Here is a 23255-nt window from a genome sequence, read left to right as displayed (position 1 = left end):
TTAGGTCTGTGTAGGGGACCCCCAGCTCCCCACGATTGCAGGCTCCACCCCTGCCCAGGCTTAATGTCTTTGGCCAAGGCTTTAGGCCTGGGCAAGGGATCCCTAGCTCCCTGGACTGCCGGCTCCGTCCCTGCACAGCTCCCATTGCTGGCTCCACCCCTGCTTCCCGCTATCACTGGCCAGGGCGGGAAAGGCGTCTGGTTCTCTGATCACAGCTGGGGGCCGCCTTTGCCCTGCCCCCAGCTCTTAGCTCCCCCCTGGGTTTCCGATCACCGTCAGTGGCAGGGGGCTTCTTCCGTCCTTTCCCTTTCGCCTCCCAGCATTGTGCCTACATATGCAAATTAGCCGCCATCTTGGCTGGCAGTTAATTTGCATATCGCCCTGATTAGCCAATGGGAAGGGTAGCGGTTGTACGCTAATTACCATGTTTCTCTTTTATTAGATAGGATTTTATTGATTTTTTACAGAGAGGAAGGGAGAGGGATAGAGAGTTAGAAACATCGATGAGAGAGAAACATTGATCAGCTGCCTCCTGCACACTCCCCACTGGGGATGTGCCCGAAACCAAGGTACATGCCCTTGACTGGAATCGAACCTGGGACCCTTCAGTCTGCAGGCTGACGCTCTTATCAGCTGAGCCAAACCGGTTACAGCTATAGCCAGAAGTTTTATTTCAGAACAGTATAGACAATACACGAGAGGAAACACAAATCCTCAGCTTGGACACACACAATCATTTCTTTCCTTTTTTTTTGTTTTTACTGATTTTAAAGAGAGGAAGGGAGAGGGAGGAGAGATAGAAACATCAATGATGGGAAAAGGAAGGAAGGGAGGGAGGGAGGGAGGGAGGAAGGAAACGAAACGAAACGAAACGAGAACATCAATGATGAGAGAGAACCATTGACTGGCTGCCTCCTGCACAACCTCTATTGGGGATTGAGCCCGCAACCCAGGCATGTGCCCTGACCGGGAATCCAACCATGACCTCCTGGCACTCAATCTAGAGCCACATCAGCCGGGTCACAATTATTTCTTCTTTCTAGTTAATGACTAAGGGTAGTAGCCACTTATGAATTCACAAACAAAAGAAACAGGGCAATGGAAAGAATTTAGGACTCTTAAGGCCTATAACAATATGAACATTCCCCCTAAAATTATGAAAGATAATAAAAAATAATCATGAGAGCATTACAAACTTTTAGATGAATAGATCAATATTTTAAGCATGAAACAAAAATAGAAAATAAAAATATATCTAAGGCCCTAACCAGTTTGGCTCAGTGGATAGAGCGTCAGCCTGCGGACTCAAGGGTCCCAGGTTCGATTCCGGTCAAGGGCATGTACCTTGGTTGCGGGCACAACAGGAGGCAGCTGATCGATGTTTCTAACTCTCTATCCCTCTCCCTTCCTCTCTGTAAAAAAATCAATAAAATATATTTAAAAAACAAACATATATATACACATATATATATATGAAAACATTAAAATTCAAATTCATTGGTAGACACAGAATTAAAAAATAAAATCATCACAATCTAAATGTTACAAGACTAACAATATGCCACAATAGTGAAAGTATGAAAAAAGGCATAAGGGCTATAAATTGGTAAAATTCTGGGTGGAAGATTACACCTGATTTAAAAGCACCAAAACACAGCATGTAAATGATAATCCCACTTATAAAAGTTATGTCTGAGTGGAGTATATGTGACCTGTGTGGTAACATTTAAAAAGTAACTACTCATTTATAATGATTATAAATGGCTAATAGAAATCAGGTGGTCTTTAATCTCATTATTGTGTTCTATGTTGTCTAAGCTTTCTATTTACTCATGTAAGCACTTTATCAACAGAAAAAAGATCACTATTTCATTTTGAAAAATAAAAGGGACATGTAAGACATAGTTTCTGTTAATAACATGCAACAGATTTTAAAAACTTTGTATGACACACTCTATTCCTAATCAGCATGAGGTATGCCATGTCCTATGATAGTCTTTTCCTTTCAAATTGACAAACTATTCATAAAAAAACATTTTTATTTTGGAAACAAAATATTTAGGGTGATAGTGACAGAAGAAACTTAAACGACAAAAGCACACTGTAAAAAGAGGTTTCTAGCTAAGTGTCATTAAAAGACACTCATTTAACATAATACTTCATAGAAATAAATGAATAAAACATTTGAAAGATTTTTAGAATGAGCCAATACTGATTATCTGTGCAATAATAGAAAGAAAAAGTAGTAATAACCTCCCCAAAATAACAAGGCTCATGGTGCCTAAAAGTATATTCCCTTAGAAACTAAACCACATCATAGTCGGCTTAAGATGACATGCTACCAATTGTCACCCCAACAAATTTAATAAAATAAAAATTTTTTTTAAAAGGCCCAGCCAGCATGGCTTAGTGGTTGAGCATCAACCACTAAGATGAGAAATTCTTTCTCATCATTCTCCTATGAATGAGGAGATCATGGTTCAATTCCCAGACAGGCACATGCCTGGGTTGCAGGCTCGATCCCCAGTGTGGGGCATGCAAGAGGCAGCCAATCAATGATTCTCTCTCATCATTGATGTTTCTACCTCCCTCTCCTTCCTCTCCCTTCCTCTCTGAAATCAATAAAAACATTTTTTTTTTAAAGATGACTTCATGATCTTAAAATATTGTTATGTGATAGTAACTCACCCTCTGAAGCTCTGCATCTGGATCCGGATGCCCTTCTGCCAGAAGTCGCTGCCTGATTTCCTCTAGCTCTTCCTTCTCTCTTTTCCTATCCCGTTCATCTGCTTCCATTTCCTTTTCCCTGTCACGCAATCTTTTCTGAAGAGCACTTCCTCTGCAAAAGTAATCGTAACAGGCCTTATTTAATACTCAGACCATCAATTATTGCACACGATGTCTCCAAAAGCACTTTCTTTCAATACTAAAACTGCATTCTAAAAGACTAAAGACCCTTAATGTTCTGTATCTGCAGACATTGTGATCTCTACGTGTTACTATTTAATAAGTGAGCATTGTCTTGTCACTTATAACCATGCCTCATTGTTAAGTCATTCTAAATAAGTATCTAAATCAAGCAGAAAAGTAGCTTTCAGAGAAAAAGGAAGTTCTCATTTTGTGCCTATTCCACAGGGAAACCCCAAAACATAACCTATGTTTGCTTGGATGCTAAGCTGTGAAAAATTAACACAAGAAGTAATAATAATAGATCTGTATCTTCAATTAAAATAAATGATTTCCCTGCGGAAAAAAGTACTAGTAGTACAGAATCAATAGAAATCAGAGGTTCTCTCCATATAGCACTTTATTATACCTCAGAATGTTGAAATTATACACTGCTATTTTATGATTCAAAAATTTCACTTTTTTGCATTTTCCAAATAATCAAATTCTTGAAATTCTTTCCATTTAATTTGCTAATTCTGATGTTTTAGCGCCTGAATATTAAGCTTACCTACATATTAAATGCCTTTACTACATGTCTGGATCATATGAGGCACATGAGAGATTTTTCAAAAATAAAAATATTGACCCCTATCTTCAGGGAAATTATAGTCTGGAGTACAGGGAGCCAAACAAAACCAATTTTACCACCATGCCGTAAGTGCTAGAATGAAAGTAGTTCAGACACTCTGTGGAAAACAAAGAGAAGAGGGAAAGCAAAGGATTCACCAACTCTCACTTCACAATAATATATCAATTGGTTGGGAGAAGAGGATGGAAGGGTGGTTCAGATTACTGTGTGGCATTCTTTAAATCCTTGAAGAAAATAATTTCTAGACCACTCCAGACAGTCATAAAGATCAATTATAACTTGCTATAAAAACTGAACCTCTTTAAAATACATGAAGAAAAATTTGTAATACTATATTATCCCCCCTCCCCGCCAAAGATACATAGAAATGTCAATCCTTTGCCAACAGTGCTTTCCCCCACTGCCCAACCACCCCCTCCAGAATAGCATATCAGCTATGGGTGCGATTACAAGAGGGAATATGAAGATTTCGTTCTTTATTCCGCTGAATGAACGTGCACTCTCTGGTAGACAAGGGGAAAATATACCTATGAAATGCTAAAAGTATGAGTTCATAAAGCAAGGTCTTTACCTGTAGTATTTGGGATCATCTCTATCATCATCATAATCTTCTAAGAATTCTTTTAGTCGTTTAGCTTCTTTTGCCTAGAAAGGATAAAGTGTGCAAAATTAACATAAAAGTCATTTAAGTTACACCCTCCCCCTTTCTTGGGAACAGATTTTTCTTATCCATACCATTTGAACTTTATAATTCTCATATACTTCATATGTTAAATGTAAATAACAGTATATGTCTTTTGTCTTTTACTCATAAGACAAGTCAGAATTAGGACTTATCTGTAAAATAAAAACCACAGACAGTATGCTATAATAAATTTGTTCCCTGAATATAATCTTCAAAGTACAGTAATTATCTTCTAATTAATGAAACCTAAGCAAATCAGTAAACAAAACTGGAAGTTATCTTACTGAATTTGTTAACTGAACAAAAATATTTTACACATTTTCATTTGTAAATGATACTGTAAGTACTTTTTGTGAAATGCAGGATTAAAAAATCATGTTCATGCATCAATTTAAAGGTAATGCCTATCTCACTTTGAGTACACAAACCTCTTATTCCTACTTTTGAAATTTCAAATATACAACAAATATTATATTTAATAGCAGTTAGACCTAACAATTATATATGTATACATATATAATCTACATCTATTATATCAACAACTACAAAGCAGGTAATGGTAGGTTTCTGACTGCAGTAAAATTTTAACCACTTCATCCAGTTCAAATGTTACCTCTCTATAAAGACTTCCCCAATCTAATCATTTATCCATGACCAGCTCCTCCCCCAGTCTCTTTCTGTACTCCAAAAATACTGTGAACACACCTTTACCATCTTAAACACTCTCACACATGCTATAGTAAGTACCTTATCTCCCTGACAATATTACCCACTTATTTCAAAATTAGAAGCATTGTTTATTCTTGTATGCCCAGTACTTAGCACAAGGCTGGGATATAATGTAGACTTAAAATTTGTCAAATGAAAAGTAGATTATCAAGTAGCAATGACAATACAAATATCTAAATAAAACACAGGAGGGCCCACAAGGTAAGTACTTAAACAAACGTAAGTTATCGCTCCATAAGAGTGCAGAAACTTCCACTTTTTACATCCGATATTTCTGTTACTGGAACATTTTTATAATAAGCAAATAACTGCTAAGTTTCCAAATAAAAAATTAATAGGAAATGTTTTTCTAGAAAGATAGGTTTCAGATTTGCTTATAGGAAGCAAAAGTCACTTTAAACCTATTCCACAATTATTTCTTCAAATAATTATGTCTTTTACTATATTATTCTCTTCCTACTTTCTAACCTAGGGATGAAAAAGAAATTCTAGAACGGGAGCTATAATCCAGGGAAATAAGAAGTATTTTAAATAATTCTATGACATTAGTGGATGTACTATTCAGAACACCCATACTATCTAGCTAGTTGCTGCATGCACCCTTTTGGTTACTTACAAAAATTCCCTCTATGTCTCATGTTCAAAACTATTTGAAGAAGATTCCTAACTTCAGTGAAGTTTTTGGAAGAATAATCTCCAAACTGGAGATAAAGAAACTTTCATGAAATTCTGGTAAAGACAGAACACATGGAACATACTACTGAAGCAAATACTATGATAAAATATATTTTTGACATTTTACTTAGTAACAACCTAAACCAATTGTTCACTGTTACAGTTTATCAAACAAAGCAAATGTGAAAAAAAGACGTATTTTTTATGATTACGTATTATATAGTAAAAAGAATAAATAGTAACCGAAGGAAAACCTATAATCCATAAATGTTATATAAAGACAATTTTGACTTATAAAACCAGAAGTCTTATAAAACCAGAAGTCTTCTCAGGACACTCTCATCCATCCCAATGTACCAACCAATACAGAATATCAAAGCTGCTTCTTCAAATTCAAAAATGTTGCAGATTCTTAATCAGAGAACGTTCTATAAATTCTCATTTTATATATTACTCTATGACAGATTTACTTTGAAAGAATACCAAAAGATAATTTGGTATAGATAGCAAAAATGTGAAAAATAGAAGGGAATAAAGATTTTGGTGTACTGAAAGTGTCTCAAGGTTATTTGAAATATATACAAATAATATTATGCTGGGAACTTGTACAATTTAATTATAAAGTTATTTCTAGTTAACAGAAAAGATTTGACCTCATTTATATCTGAAAATCACTTATTTTTAACCTAGATTATTACCATTTCTCTTCTCCTTTCCTCTTCTCTTTCAGCCTCTTTCTCATACTCCCGGGTTTTCTTCCGTTCTCTGATTTCCCAATTCTTAAGGCGCTAAAAACGAAATTGTCAGAGCTTTAAAAATATACACAGGGTTCTAAAATTTTTGCATAAGCTACTAAGTACCCAACTTTACCAATATAAGCATTTCCTCAATTTACCTCTTGATAAGCAGCTTCTTTCTCCCGGAGTTTTCTTTCAAGTTTTCTTCGTTCATATGCATCTTCTTCATCCTCTTCTCGATCCCTTTTCTTGTCTTTTTCTCTTTCTCGCTCCCGTTCCCTTTCACGCTCTCTTTCTCGTTCACGCTCTCTTTCTCGTTCACGTTCTCTCTCTCTCTCTCTTTCCCGCTCCCGCTCCCTTTCACGATCTCTGCTCTTTTCTCTACATAAAAAAAAAAAGATTTTTAAAATACTGTCATTCTTTTTGTTTTCCTTTAAAAACCAAGGTAGAGAACAACATATATTATGAAATAGACAAGCCAGAATTCAGCATTTCATTTCTGCAAAACTGTAAACTCCTCTATATTCATCAGAGGCACAGAATAGAATTCTAGCCCCAAATTCTGAATTCGGTGTTAATGCATATTGGTATCTCAGAAAATAAACCAAGAAACCCTGGAAATAACAAATACAAAGGGCTTCCCTAGCTGATCTGGCTCAGTGGATAGAGTGTCAGTCTGCAGGCTGAAAGGTTCTGGGTTCAATTCTGGTCAAGAGCACATGCCCGGGTTGCAGCCTCAATCTCCAATAGGTGGCATGCCGGAGGCAGCCGATCAATGATTCTCTCTCATCATTGATGTTTCTATCTCTCTCCTTCTCCCTTCCTCTCTGAAATCAATAAAAATATATTTTTTAAAAAAGAAAAGAAATACAAAAGGCTAATGAACATATTAAAAAGTAGTTTATTTCACTTGTAGTCAAGGAATAAAGGTGATAAAGGGTGAGGAGAAAAGAGCATTTTGTCATGTTACACGGATAAATTACAACTATAGGAGCAATGAAAAGTTCTCAAATATTTAATTTGAAACAATAAAACCAAATTGCAGTATATGATATAATGCCATGAATCTAAATACAAATATATAGTATATATGAAAAAATATACTGTTCTGTAGTATAAGTATAAAGACACTATTTTATATATGTAAAATTCTCAATAATAGTCAAAAGGATACTGGTTATTCCAGGGGAGATGGAAAAGAAGAATTTTAATGCCCACTAAAGATTAAGAGCACTAAACTTCCAGTTCCAGTAACTGATTAACTGACTTAAAGGGGACCTCCCTTCAGGTACAATCAGATGGAAAATCTGCAAGCCAAAAATGTGTATTTGAAAACTAGCTTGAAAAAAAAAAAAGATGTGCTTTTCTCTCTTCTCTCCTTCTACTCTCCCTTTTCCTCTTCCTTCCTTTGCTCATTTTTGCTCCCTCATTCCTAAAGAATTTGAGATCAATCAACTGAAATCAATATAATTAAGAAAAATTTCTAAATAAAACAAAAAGATGAGATTACTAGGACTTATAAGAGAGGTGAGTTGTGGGCGTGCAGTGGGCTAGAGGACCAAATTAACACCAGAGGCTAAAACTAGAACTGACTTCCCAGTATAATGGACCTCAATGAAACGGTGACTAGAAGAAAAAGGCCAACGGCCCAAAAAGACAACAGAATTCTGTCTGCCCAGGGCATTGGATGGACAGTTGATATGTTCTGGGTCTGTAAAAACTGGCTTGAGACAGAAAGTAATCCTAATATTAAAATTGTTATTTTCACCAATGTTTTGCATATGTTATACAGCAAGCCAGGCACGCTCTGTGGCTAAGGAAGTCCTCATCACATAAATGTTAAGTCGTCCTACAGAGTGCTAACCTGCAGTTCAATTAAAGCTATCACGAAAATAATAACTTCTATAAAGCCTTACCTTGATCGACTCCGATCCTTATTCCGATCTGAACTCCTTTCCCGATCGCGGTCACGATCTCTCTCTCGATCACGATCCCGATCTCTCTCCTTTGTCCGGTCACGATCCCTATCCCGTTCTCGTTCCCGCTCCCGTTCCTTCTCCTTTTCTCGTTCACGTTCTCTTGCCCTTTCTCGTTCTCGTTCTCGCCTTTCTCGTTCCCTTTCACGCTCCCTCTCTCTTTCTCTCCGTTCTTTCTCAATTTCCTGTCTTTCTTTTTCTTTTTTGCCTTTCTCTTCTTCCAGTTTCTAGAAACCAATAAAAGTACTTTTAGAGTTAATCTGTAGTTCCAGTATTCAGATTTTTCCCAGCACAATGCCCAATATTAACAACAACAAAAAAAACCACTGGTACTTTGCTATTAAATATTTGTGGTTTTACTTGACAAATTAAATTGAAGCAATCACAAGACTAGATAGATTTCGTGCAAAACCATATACTCTACACAGACCAGGAATCTCCAATCTTGGATGCTGGGAGATTGTGTCAAGTGTGGCTAGCCACTCAATGATTATATAACTAAAATGATCATGAAGAATGTGTTGGTTCATAGAGTTCTAAAAAGACAATCAGTTAGCAAAAATGTGATTCTTCCCATTATAAATTTCTGTAAATCAGTGGGATTATGGATACTAATTTCAAACCACGACTTCCCACTACCTAAAGGTTGTGATTAAGGGTTTTAAAAAGGAGGTGGAGAAGAAGAGTCAGGTCACTGTAACGCAACTAAATAGTATGTCTTCTAATATGCCCACCCTCCAAAAGGCAAGGTAAATTCAACCAAGATCTGCCTCACTATCTGTGGAAACATTTACTCCCACCATTACAAGATGGACAGCCCACCAAATTCAAAAGTTTGAAAAATCACTCACTTCAAGCAAAAATTTTAACTTAACTGTAAAAGCAATATATTTGTGCCCATTATGCCTATAAGACAATAAAAATATATCAACAGTGATAAATCCATCCTGGGAAGGAATGATTGTGTATTAACTTACAGATGCTGTGTTAGGACATGGATCGCCAACACTGGATTAACCTTGCCTACAAGCTATGTTTCTGGGAGGAAGAGCAAGTACATGGTTCACAAATAAACCAAATTAACAAAGTCAGACCAAGTTTGTACCCTCACAAGATTACCAGTGCACCACACGGTTTCTATACAAACTCAGAAGAAGAAAAAATACCCCAAACAGGAAAAACAAAACAAAAACAACACATTTATCTCTTTGGTTCCATGTTTAGAGTCACTGAAATGAAATTTAAACTGTAACAATAAAATGTTCATTTTTTCTTTTCTCAGTCATGTAAAGCATTTAAAACAACTTTAAAAAGCAATCTTACCTTTTATACTTTTTCTCTTGCTCATGGATCAGAGAACTGATAGGATTATGAAAGAAAAGCTAATGCATGAAAAATCAATATATTCAGCTGCTGTGCCAGTCTGTACCAAAGTAGAATGCAGGCAAAGCTAATACTGAATACATTGAAATTACAAAGGAAAGAGAAAAAGAAATGGTAGAAAGAGGACAGAAACTAAAGGCTATTTAAAGGGGCAATTCTAATTTTTCAAACAGTTCTAATGGATTACAAAAATTTTAATTGTAAAATGAGGCTAGACTACATAACACTTACCTCAGTGTCATACACTTATAAAGAAATTTGTTTATTTCTGAGATAAATACTTACAGACTTTAGCTGTTCCAATAATTTCTTTTGTAGAATTCCTCAATTTTTTTACTCTTGTTTATTCACTGCACTACTTATTTCTTAGGTGTACAGTTTCACTTATGTAAGTAATAATTTGTTTCAGAACTCATTCAAAGTTTTTGTTCTAAGTAAATGAAAAAGTGAGTGAATCTGGTCCATACTAAATGCATTTCTAAAAGATTATATATGTGGTAAGTAGATACACACACATATATGCATTTTAAGATAAAGACTGAAGAAAGAGGAAATGGACACTAAAATGGTATGAGTAGTGAAATAATGAAAAGGAAAGAATAGAAAGAAATCATAAATCTTACCTTATTCTCTCTTCAGACTCGTCCGTGCTGTAAATGGACGCCCCCTGCCACGCTGATACCCTGACAGTCTGTGGTTATTTAGTAAACTCATACCAAAACATGCAAAGGTTCACTGAGCTCATTTTTTGTTACTCAAGTTTTAAACATTTCCTTTAACCATCCACCCAATAACAAGAACAGTTTTTCATTTTGACCTTTTTGTTAAAGCACATTTTGGAAATTCGAAACATTCCCCCACCCACCCTACAGTGAAATAAGTCTAAGGAAGTCAAATGCCTGACAGCTTCTCAAACTCTGAAGCAAATATCTTGAAATAATTTTTTAAAAACACGATTTTGTCATACTTTACCAATGACATGACCGGGATTAACAAATAACAAAAAGGGGGTAAACCACACACACAACTGTATACTGTTTTCAAGCTTACTCAGACTCTGAGTTTGAAAATAAACATAACCAAAAGTATTCCTCTAAAATGACTTCCCACAGGCTATCCCTTTAAAAATTAAGCTGAGGGAACTGCATTTGTACTTTTATTCATATTTAATTCCTGAAAAAGCACTGTGTATGTGAACTAGGGTTGGGCATGGATAATAAGTGTTCAGCAGCATTAATTCAATGGCATTAATTATCAACTTGGAATTTTAAAAGCAGTAAGAAAAAATAAGATTAAATAAAAGAAAAAATGAATTCAACTTTTCACTGAGTTAAAAGTCACTCAGTCTTATGTGGAAGAACCAGTAATACTTTACTATCTTTAACATCAAAATATATTTCATGCAGTGTTTGCATTTTACTGTCCAAAAGCATCAACTTCAACATCAGCGAACATTCACAGATGCACTGTCATTGAGAGAAGCTTTCAATAGGCAAAACTCGTGAGATTTACTACACACAAATACCCATTTCCAAGCCAGTTACCCCTTTGCATATTTTTCTGAGGGGGCATCCATAAATATAATAAAAAACAGAAGCTCATACTTACATCCTATTCCTTGTTACTTTCCAAGCTGAGTGTTTCATCTTGCATTAGTCACCATATGATCTCTATCATAATGGTGGGGGTCAATGAATAGATTAGCTTTATGGGCATTTACAGTTCTTCCATGCATCTAAAATTTGGTAAGTCTGGTAATCACTGACCTACTTTTTTAAATCTCCCCCTCTCAAATTAAATCTACACAAATATAAATCTTAATTTTTAACCTCAGCTCTAAAGAAAAGGTTTTCCTAAGATTAAGTTAAATAAATGCCCCCAGAAATACACTACAGTGTATGTTATCCTGTCCCCTTGAATCTAGTTTAAATCTGACCTTGATGTTTATGTTGAAACCTAAAAATAAAATTAGCTTTTATTCATATTAAAGTGAGATGACTGCAGAGTAGTCAGTAACTAAAAAAAATAAATAAAATATAATATGTCAAGGTCCACTTTAATATGATATTGGTCTTGTTTGTTTCTATCTAAATATCAATTAAACCTATAAAAAGCATTTAAATTTATATCCTAATGTAAGGTTGATTTTTTTTTTTGTCTGTTTGCTTTGGATTCTGTAAAAAGTCTAGATTGATATCAAGTGAAAAAAACAAGAATACTACCTTGTGTGTATCTCTGAATTTGCTGATCTCTCGGGATATCAGGTCTCTTTTGTCTTCTTCCATTTCTATAGCATTTATATCTTCCTAAAAGACAGGGGACAGGAGGGAATGCATAAAGATCAATCTAATAAAAAGCAAAGGTTAGATATTCTGTACAGGTCTTACAAAAGATAAGAGTAAATAAATAAAAAGAACTTATATAGTAACAAATGTAATGATCTAAGTTAGTGAAAAATCTGGTAGACAAGAATTAAAAATGTGACAATCAGCAGTGAACATATTTATTGTCAAAGCCTTCAATGTAAACAAACCTTAGTGATGAGTGGATACGGGATCAAAGGTGCCACTGGAAATCTGCGGAAAATCTGCAAAAAAATCCACAAAGATTTTTTTTAAAAAACACAAGAGTTCACATTAACCTGCAAAACAATGCTATTTTATACTATAAGCACTGCTTCTGGGACATTTTCTTGATTTCAAATTACTTGATAATAAAAATATTTCACTCACTCTTAGTCTACAACCTCTCCCATCACCTCCTCTCCCTCCAACTTCCCTAAGCAACAGAATAAGGAGGGTCTCATACTAGTGGGGCTTTTTTCTTGACCCAGATATAGGAAACAATCATACCAATAAAATGTATCCATAATTCCTGCCGTAGAGCAGGATTTCTTTGATCCACTCTTACCAATCCATATCCAACATATATGTCTAGTTACTTTCTCCTTTCCCATTAAACTCAATTACCCTGTACCTGACTAACTCTACCAATTACCATTCCCAACTATCGGCATTTCACCAGACAGGTATTTATGACCATGTGAGGAAGAATGAGACAAGTAATAAAAATGTATTTGGCCACAAACAAAATTGAAGCTGGCCTAATAAGGCAATGAAATCCTAAATGATATGAACCTTGATATTAAATTATAATATGTTCCATATTACTTTTTCACATATATGCAATCCATGCATATAAAATAATTCTGATATTTTTAAAGGACACTCCCCATAATTTCTCTTAGTTTATTCAAAAGAAATTAGTATAAGAAAGCCAAACATTTTCTTTCAACCTGGACTCCCTAATGTTCAGTTAGCTTGGTCAGACAGAGTGGTTATATTAATACACTGCAGAAGAGTGTGTCATCTTGTGCTGCTCTTTCACAGTTTTCCAGCTAGAATTTGAACAGCATTACTGTCCATGGAGGGGAATGAGACGTGGTTATAAGGAGACACAGCTAAAAATTAAAGAATGGGTAAAAAATCTTCAGTGAAGGATACCAGCGTCCTACTTGGGGCAGAGACTGAACGATAATTAGGTAAAACAAGGCCAGTCCTTCATAGCCAAAAACATTTTACTATAACCCTTAATATAAGTACCTACAATTCATCACTGAAGGTGGTTTTTCCCTTACTCAATTTGAATCCACAGCTAAGTACAAGCTTAAATGCCAGTGCATTTTAAACACAGTAAACAGAAATGTTTTGGTAAAAATATTAGGAGTTAATTGGTAGAACAGGTCAAATTAGGCTTAACAGTACAATTATTGTAAATGCTAGTCATTCTTCTATTTCCCCCTCAAAAGTTAAAATGTACTGAAAGCACAAGAGTGACACCATAAAAAGTAAATTGTAGAAATGACTGTTGTCAGAATTTAATAACACATACGTCCTCCTTCTTTTCCTTCTTCTTCTTCCTGGGGTGAGAGTCCGATTCTTGTGAAGGGGCATTGAGCTCACTGGAGTATTCACGTATTAAAATTTCAATGGCCCCTTTGATCATCTGATCTCTTCTCTTAGTTTCTTCATCTAAGGCTTCTTCGTCATCATTAGTGACAGTTTCTGGCCTAGCAGTCTTAAAACAGAAAACAAGGCAAATTCAGGAGGGGGGTTGGGGAGAATTAACCGAGAAAAATGAAAAACATTCTAAGAGTTAGCACACAAAACAAACATGTTTTCTTCAAAAAAAATCTATGTAGTTTGCCTGGGCGGTGTGGCTCAGTGATTGAACAATGACCCATAAACCAGGATGTTGCCAGTATGATTCCTGGTCAGGGCACATGCCCAGGTTGTAGGCTTGATCCCCAGTAGGGAGCATGCAGGAGGCAGCCAATGGATAATTCTTTCTCATCATTGATGTTTCCCTCTCTCCCTCTCTGAAATCAATACAAATATTTTTTAATTAAAAAACACACACATCTCTGAGGTTCTATTAAATGCAGACCTGATTTTGCTCTTAGCTTTATAAAATAAACTTTCATCATTTCTTTCCCTTTCTACCCTTGGTAGCTAATATTTTGACCCCTACCCAGCTATAATTGAAGATTAAATCATAGGACTAACATACTGCACAAAACATCTGCCAAGCTTTCCCAGTTTTTCAGACTGTCTTGCTCAATACTTGCACAAACTAAGAATATTTCCTAACTCAACAGTTGAAAATGTAATTATGTGAAAAAAGCAAAATATAATTTTATGTACACTATGCTAGCCACTATTTAAAATCAAAAAGCACATTTAGGTGAAAGGAACAAAAAGCACTAAGACAGTTTTGTACAATTAAATGCAAGCATCACACAGGTCAGAAGTGAAGCAATGGCTTCTTTTCTCCCCACCCCTGCTCTCTAAAATGTCTATAATGTGGGAATGCCACTTATAAAAATCATATACTGCCCAGCTGGTGTGGCTCAGCAGTTGAGCATCGACCTAGGAACCAAGAGGTCAATTCCCAGCCAGGGCACATGCCCAGGTTGCAGGCTCAATCCCCAGTGTGGGGTGTGCCGGAGGTAGCCCATCGATGATGTTCTTGTCTCATCGATGTTTCTCTCTCCATAGCCCTCTCCCTTCCTCTCTCTAAAAATCAATTTTAAAATATTTTTTTTAAAAAAATCATACATACTAAGAAAAAAAATCAACTGTAAATACTGCACGAGTATTTATTCCCATGATTTGCAAATGCAGCATTTAAAAAAACAACACAAAACTCATGTTGTAATGCTTCTCACAAATAAGCAACTATTTGTAAAACTTCATTATTTTTTAAAAGAAGTCTAGATTGTTACTTGTGTTGATATGAAAAAAAATTACTGGCTTCACAAGAATAGGTCCAGAGACAAATGGGGGGGGGGTGTTAGAGAGCAACCCAAGGACTTATATGAATGCATATTAGCATATCTAACAGACACAGGCACTGATGCGGTGGGGGCTTGCCTAGGATGGGAATGGCTGTTGGGGGGGGGGGGTCAATTGGGGAAAAAGAAGACAAATCTAAAACTTTAGACAATTAAAAAAAATTATTGGCTTCTACTGTGGTACTATTATTATTATCGTTTCTAGGTTTTATTTCAAATCTCCCAGTTAAGGAATTAATCCAGTTCAAAACACAAAATTTACAGACTGACCTCAAAACATTGGATAATTTTCCGTTACTCTCAATTCCTCTCTTCTTAAAACTTAAAATGGTAAAGAAGTGTGAAAAAACGCAACAAAATAAGCTCTTTTCAGAAAAATTTAAGAGCTTCAATAATAAAGCTACTGGTTGTAAAGTTGGAAAACAGCCCTTCTAGGCTTCTTTGGCTCTGACTTCTAGAACCCAAAAGAAGAACTTCTTTGGAGCAAACGCAGAGCTTTTTCTTTTGAGGAAATGTAGATTTGGCCAGACTAATTAACAGGCAAAGATGTGAAGATGTTCCTACCTATAGCATCTATCAATTAAAGTGTAACATAAGTGTCTCCTTCCAGAGATTATCTGTACTTTCAAAACTTGTCAGAATTCATTCTTGAACATTAACAACCACTAACTGTGACATTCAAGCAGATAGCTCTACCTCTATTGCTGAACAGCCAAAAAGCAACAGGACATGGAATAGATCAACATGGCTACTTCAAATGAACTAATTTTACTAAAAGTGAAAGAACTGCTTATACAAATTCTGAAAAATCTAAATGAAAACTTTCAATCAAGCCATTAGACAAGACACATAAATCCTGTTAAAATTCTGGGTCAGAAAAATCTCTCTTTCTAGATGAGCTTGTGGTGTTTTGTGATTTCTTTTAGTCAAAGAGAACTACCCAACTAACTGCATTTTTTCCTTTCTGCCTGAGAGCCAGAAAAATGCCTGAATAAAGTAACACACAAGTTTCTCAAAGTCTTATTCTCCTATCATCCACCTTAAGCCACTATTTTCTAAATTTCTCCAAGAAATCAATAAAGGAGTAAAAACAAGTAACCTCTCATATTTTATCTTGGAAAATCATGACAAATCTGCAATCTACTCCACAGTATAGTTATACCTGCCTAAGTTACTTTAAAAAATTTTTTTCTGACAATTGCTTGACATTTTTTAAATCCGCATTGTTGAGGAAAACTGACATTCTAGAAAAATAATGTACTTTGTCATATGACTTCAAACACCTGGGCACCATGCCAAGTGTACACAGGAGTCATGCCTATTAATTTTTTAAAATTTCAATTTACCTGAAAAAATTGTTTTTATTGGAGGTGGCTTTATTTCCATTCTTGAAGAAAGATATACCCAAATTAAAATTGTGTTTGCTCTGGCTAATGGTGATTTACAAGTTAAATGAGTCACAAAAAATCGTGCATTTCCTTATTCACTAAATGCTTATTCCGTTTTTGCTATGGGCAAGACATTATACTAGGTTCTGGGGAGGTACAAGATAAAGGGACACACTCTGTGAAGTTACTGCCCTTTCTATCTTATACTCAGAGAATGGAGGAGGATAGAAGAATGAAACTGGGTATAAGAGGCAGTGAGAGACGGAGAAATACAAACAATATGTACTACAAAGCAGACTGACTTTAACAGCAGAACAAAACTGCTTGATATAGGAAGAGATCATTTAATTCTGCCTGAGAGGAATCAAGGGTTAGATATGATGAAGCAAGTAACATTTTAATTACACTATGTGAATGGGCAACAAGGACTTGAGATGTCAGCAAAGCTCACGTTAAGTTTGTATGGATACATGACTGAATGGAAGGGGATGAATGGGAGACACAAGAAAGGTAAACTGCAGCAAACAGTAAGAAATTCAAAACCATTAAGGATGGATGAGCAGGGAGTAGGCATACTTATAATTATGTTTTGGAAATATACCCAGTACTGTAAACAGTCAGATGAGAGGAAACTAAATGCAGCGAAATAAGTTAAATTATTGAAAGTCCAAGGAAACATGGGAAAAAAGCTAATTACAAAACAATACTTTAAAATTCAATCCTGTATTTATGAAGGAAAAATACACATATTCCAATCAAAACTATATTCATACACACAGAAAACTGTCTGGAAAAACATGGAACCAAAATGTCTACATGCCCAGAAGGCATGGCTCAGTGGTTGAGTGTAGACCTATGAACCAGGAGGTCACGGTTTGATTTCCCATCAGGACACATGCCCGGGTTGCGAGCTTGATCCCCAGGTAGGGGGCATGCAGGAGGCAGCCAACTGATGATTCTCTCTCATCAATGATGTTTCCACCTCTCCCCTTTCCTTCTTCTCTGAAATCAATACAAGCATATTTTAAAAAAACAAAATCTCTACAGTGGTTACCAAAGGTGATGGGATTATATGGGTGATAATTTCTTTTTTATAGTTTGCTTTAATTGATGAATCTTTTTTACAAAGAATATACAAGAAAGCTATTTCTATTTTAAATGATAATAAAAGTTTGAACAAAAGGCTGTTTTGTTTTTGTAGACAGAAAAATAATAAATCTAATTGGATCTGGTCTGCTTGAGGTGCCAAAAGGAAGTAGGAAGAAAGGAATAACAAAGAAACACAAACTCAGATTTTAGCTATTTTTTGCTTTGTTGAGATAGTAATGCATATATTACAATACAATATATAAAAATTCCTTTTCTTTAGGTTAGCTTTATATAGCCACCCACCTGAGGAAAATAATAAGACTTAATTTTCAGTATTTTAGAACCTGTATACTTCTAAAAGAGAGGGCAACTAATAAAAATTGTGTAGGTTGAAATATATTTTGTACTTACTTACAAAGCTGCCTTAATGAATTAGCTCTGTTTGGAATAGTCTGTACCAATGTTTTCTCTGGCAAGTTAACCTTGTCCAGCCTCCCTTACTACCTTCATCCCAACCTGGAACAAGCAAACCAACAGTCATCCACCCACAATGGGTAGATAAAAGACTTAAAATAACTATAAACTATAAAATACCCTCCTGCATGTTAGTAGTCACAGGCACGATGGGATTGTAAAGCCCCATATTAGATTCACTTATAATAAGTATTTACACTGAAAGAGCACATTTGGTCTAGAAAAGATAACACTATGGAAAACATACCCCATTAGAAGCTTTCTTCTTTGCTTTCCATTCATCCAGTTGTGCCTTTGTCTTTGCATCAACTTTAACAAGCAGTTTCTTCTCTCCAATCTGCAGGTCATGCAATAACCTGACTGCACGGAGGGTAGATTCAGGCTCCTTATACTCACAGAATCCAAAGGCTAGCAACAGATGTAAAGAATTAGTAAAATATCACTATAATAATGATAGATGAAGAGTATTTATGAAAAGTTAAAATCATTAAGAGACCAAATATTGTAATACAAAGATTATTCATGTTGTCACTCCACCCTTTCCTTCAATTTCCTTTGAAAAGGGTTTCACTTTTACACCCTTAACCAAAAGAACAAAGACAAAAACAGGGGAAAAAGAAAAATTCTAATCAGGCAAACTACTACTTATTAAAAGTGCTGATAATATAGTTAACAAATTCAACACGTTTCATGACTGTTAATTATGTCATGAACTCATTCCATCCAGACTTCCTAACAGCTATAAATGAGAACAGGCTGCTTCAACATAAATACAACATTTTTCTGAGAAGTTAAACTATAAAAGTAACAATCTCTTATGCTGATTATTCATCTAATTTTTTTCTGTATCTTTCATTTTAATAACTAGTCTTACTATTATTACCATGACTCTATATCAGCGATATTAAAACAAAATTAAATTTAAAAAGAGTAACCTAGCCCTAGCTCGTCTGGCTCAGTGGATAGAGCGTCCGCCTGTGGACTGAAGGGTCCCAGGTTCAATTCCAGCCAAAAGCACATGCCCAGATTGTGGGCTCAATCCCCAGTGGGGGGGCATGCAGGAGGCAGCAGGTCAATGATTCTCTCTCATCACTGATGTTTCTATCTTTCTCTCCCTCTCCTTTCCTCTCTGAAAAATTAAAAAAAAAAAGAGTAACCTAAAAATTGGAAGTAAAATTAAACAAGTAAATCCAAACATTTACATAAGTTAATGACGTAACCATACAGAAAGAAACTATTCTGAGTGAACTTAAAACAGTAAATTTAACCATACATTTTTAGTGTGACATATCCTAAGGACGTCTAAAATTACTGTAAGTGAAAAGTGAGGTGAAACAAGCCAGTAAATACTTAATGATCTCAATAAATAAAGAAAAAAGAACCTACCTTGAAGTTTTCCAGATGCACCTTGCACTCTCTTCCAGCTTAAAACCAAGCCACATTTCTTAAAAAGGAAAAAAAAAAATGTTACCACTTAACAAAATTAACTTATAATGCAAATAAGAGCACAACTCTATTAGCACTAAGAAAAAAATAGAAGCAAAAAAAAATCATATTAGCAACTAAGTTTCTTAAAATTCTCAGTTCCTACAAATCTATTATATGAAAGAAATATATAACAAATTATTTCAAAGAAAAATATAAATTCTTACTGATTCTTATTTGCAGAAAATTGTTTTAATTAATTAGAAATTTTACAGCATTATTTATCCTACAAATATATATATCAATGCCCAAGTTATAATAGTCAAAACTATAGTAAATTCAATTAAATTCATAAAGATTTTGTTTTAAAATACATGTATATATTAAAAAGTTTTAGTGACATGCGAAAGTGCTTGATATGGGATGCAAAACATGGGACATGAAATTGTAGATATATAGTAAGACTTTAATTATGAAAAAAACAAAGTGAATTTTCATAAAATGATCAGAAATATTCCAAAATGTTAAGGGGCAGGTTGTGTGAAGGGTGGGACTTTATTACAACTTTTTTCCATTTTCAATTTTAAAACATTATTTCTAATTATTAAAAAACACGTAGGTTTAAAAAAATTACTTCTAGAAAATACCTGGTTTGCCTGTCAAAGCTGAATGCGAATGTTTCACATCTCCCTTCAGAGAAATCACTAAAATGATATTTTTTCTCTTTGTTTTTATAATCAAATAATATAAAAGGTAAAAACACTTGAAGTCTAACATTGCACGAGAAACAGCAGCAAAATTCAACAAAATTTTAAACAAACAAAATGATGGATGGTAACTCATCCTATAGAGCAGCGGTTCTCAACCTGTGGGTCGCGACCCCTTTGGGGGTTTGAACGACCCTTTCACAGGGATTGCCTAAGACCATCGGAAAACACATATATAATTACATATTGTTTTTGTGATTAATCACTATGCTTTAATTATGTTCAATTTGTAACAATGAAATTGGGGGTCACCACAACATGAGGAACTGTATTAAAGGGTCGTGGCATTAGGAAGGTTGAGAACCACTGCTATAGAGCAAAGAAAGCTATAACTCCAAGTGTCTACAGAGGCAGATACTGGTGAAAAAGAAAGGCTAAAGTGATTCTACAAAGCCAAGTAGATCTAGAGGTCAACAAAAAGGGGGGGGGGGGGGGTCCTGGCCGTGTAGCTCAGTTGGGTAGAGCACCATCCAAATGCTAAGGTTGCAGGTTCCATCTCCAGTCAGGGCACATACAAGAAACCATCAATGAATGCATAAATAAGTAGAACAAGAAATCGATGTTTCTGCCTCTCTCTCTCAATAAAAAAATAAAAATAAGGTAGAGTGGAAAATGGGGTTGAAGCATGAAGCTGAATAAAAACAGGTGCTTGCCTAACAATATAAATACAGCATAATTAAAGTCAAAATTCTTCTCAAGTAACTACCTTAGTCCCCACCCCCAGAGAACAGAAGAGTTTTGTCTGAAGAAGGTGAACACACAAGCTTGTGATATGAAGCACCAGATATGAAGGAAAATTTGGATAAGATATCGAGTGGGTAACAAGGAAAAAAGGTAAAAGTATAAGAAATGCTTGAAAAAAAAAAAGAAATGCTTGAGCCTGGCCTGTGTGACTCAGTGGTTGGTTATCAACCTATGAAAGAGGAGGTCACGGTTTGATTCCTGGTCAGGGCACATGCCTGGGTTGTGGGCTGGATCCCCAGTGGGGGATGTACAGGAAGCAGCTGATCAATGATTCTCTCATCACTGATATTTCTATCTATCTCTCCCTTCCTTTCTGAAATCAATAAAAATATATTTAAAAAAAGGAATGCTTGAAATTAGCCCTTCAACCCCAACCCATACAGGTAGCCAATCATATACTCATGAGGCATGAACCAAGTTTTCTAGAGAAAACAACCAGCCTCAAAGAAAAAAACCTCCACATATGAATATTTAATACAGCTGGCTGTTGGTTAGATTGCTTAAAATAATGTCTAACATTTTACAAATCCAGTATAAAAAAGCCTTTTAATCCCTAACTCTTTTTTTTTTTAATATATTTTATTGATTTTACAGAGAGGAAGGGAGAGAGATAGAGAGTTAAAAATATCGATCAGCCACTTCCTGCACATCTCCTACTGGGTATGTGCTCGCAACCAAGGTACACGCCCTTGACCGGAATCGAACCTGGGACCTTTCAGTCCGCAGGCCGACGCTCTATCCACTGAGCAAAACCGGTTATGGCTTAATCCCTAACTCTTAAACATGACAGACAATCTAGGATCACCAGACATTTATGGGAACACCTAAAAGTGGAAGAGAAATAAAAGGCAGAAAAGACATCAATTTAGGAATCCAAAGAAAGCTTAAAAACAAAGCACTCTGTTGCACATATAAATCAAGAACAAGTTTTTTAAAGGGATATTTCAAACTGAAAAAATATACACATCTCCTCCATACAAAAAGTTGTACACAAATATTCTTAGTGCCATTATTCATAGTAACCAAAAAGTGGAAACAAACTAATTGTAAATTAACTGAAAGAGTAAACAAAATATGGAAGAGCCATTAAATGGAACACTATCAGGCCATAAAAGGGAATGAAATACCAATCTATCTATATAAAAGGCTAATCTTCGGGTATGTTGGAGAGCCATTCCTACAGCGCGACGATTTTTGCCTTTTGCTGTAAGTCGGAGCCCACCTACATAAGCACCTACATCACTCACATGGAGCACATACACAGCAGTAATGAAGTGAAATAGTAAAAAAAAATTAAAAGAAAGATAACAATCCCTGACCTTTACTTGTGGTAAATACAGTAAATAAAAGAAACATAAAACACATATGTACATACATCGAAATGACGGAACATTTTTTTTTACAAATAAATGGGAGATGGCGACGTAACCACGAAACGAGGAACATCGAGTCCAATGTAAACCGAGGACTGTCTGTATGCTAAGTATCCTTCCCACCTTCCGACAGGTCGCTATGACACACACTAACCACCAAGGGGCAGATGCTCCATGCAGGAGCTGCCATGATGCGCACAGAGAAATGGCACAGTGGACCTGGCGCCCACAAAGCAACACTCAGCTTTCCCCAAGTGGGACACAGGTCCCGCCACCATCCTGGAGCACCAGCCCATCAAATTGCAGCCTACGCTGCCAAGACCCCATTGACCAGGGGTCCTCAAACTTTTTAAACAGGGGGCCAGTTCACTATCCCTCAGACCGTTGGAGGGCCGGACTATAGTTTAAAAAAAAACTATGAACAAATTCCTATGCACACTGCACATATCTTATTTTGAAGTAAAAAAACAAAATGGGAACAAATACAATATATGTATTTGCATGTGGCCCACGGGCCGTAGTTTGAGGACCCCTGGGTTAGAGTGTCGTCCCAAGATGCCAAGGTTTCGAGTTCAATCCCTGCTCAGGGCACATATAAGAATCAACCAATGAATGCATAAATAAGTGGAACAACAAATCGATGTTTTTCCCTCTCTCTCTCTCAAATCAATAAATTAAAATATATGTATGTGTGTATATACATATATAACCGCAAGCAATCAATCACACAAATTCAAGGGGGGGGAGGGGGTAAGAGATCAACCGAAGGACTTGTATGCACGCATATAAGCATAACCAATGGACATAAGACCCTGGGGGGTAGGGGAGGCCAGGGGATTGTCAAGGGCAGGGGGAAAAAAAAGGACACATATGCAATACCCTTTGTAATACTTTTAGCAATAAAAAAAAGAATAGAGTG

At 35.7% G+C, this 23255-nt stretch overlaps 1 protein-coding gene across 10 annotated transcripts in view; it reads right to left on the bottom strand.

The window, feature by feature from the left end:
• The window catches only part of RBM25 (RNA binding motif protein 25), a 47082-nt gene that overhangs the window by 10803 nt on the left and 13024 nt on the right, over positions 1 to 23255 (bottom strand). For 9 of the 10 annotated variants that reach the window (XM_014539315.1, XM_014539310.1, XM_005865806.2 and 6 more), the window contains 10 exons: positions 19414 to 19471; positions 18275 to 18435; positions 13615 to 13800; positions 12257 to 12310; positions 11946 to 12029; positions 8281 to 8567; positions 6523 to 6745; positions 6326 to 6415; positions 4110 to 4183; positions 2689 to 2839 (listed from right to left, as the gene is read on the bottom strand). In XM_014539315.1, coding sequence (XP_014394801.1) covers positions 2689 to 2839; positions 4110 to 4183; positions 6326 to 6415; positions 6523 to 6745; positions 8281 to 8567; positions 11946 to 12029; positions 12257 to 12310; positions 13615 to 13800; positions 18275 to 18435; positions 19414 to 19471 — 1368 coding nt within the window. The remainder of the gene's footprint in view (positions 1 to 2688; positions 2840 to 4109; positions 4184 to 6325; positions 6416 to 6522; positions 6746 to 8280; positions 8568 to 11945; positions 12030 to 12256; positions 12311 to 13614; positions 13801 to 18274; positions 18436 to 19413; positions 19472 to 23255) is intronic. The other variant, XM_014539316.1, reaches the window with a different exon arrangement.

Source organism: Myotis brandtii, unplaced genomic scaffold (genome assembly GCF_000412655.1).
Source record: "Myotis brandtii unplaced genomic scaffold, ASM41265v1 scaffold213, whole genome shotgun sequence".
In the NCBI taxonomy this organism is placed as follows: domain Eukaryota; kingdom Metazoa; phylum Chordata; class Mammalia; order Chiroptera; family Vespertilionidae; genus Myotis; species Myotis brandtii.
Note: the sequence above shows the minus strand (reverse complement) of the source record. Positions and strands in the feature narration are given on the sequence as shown.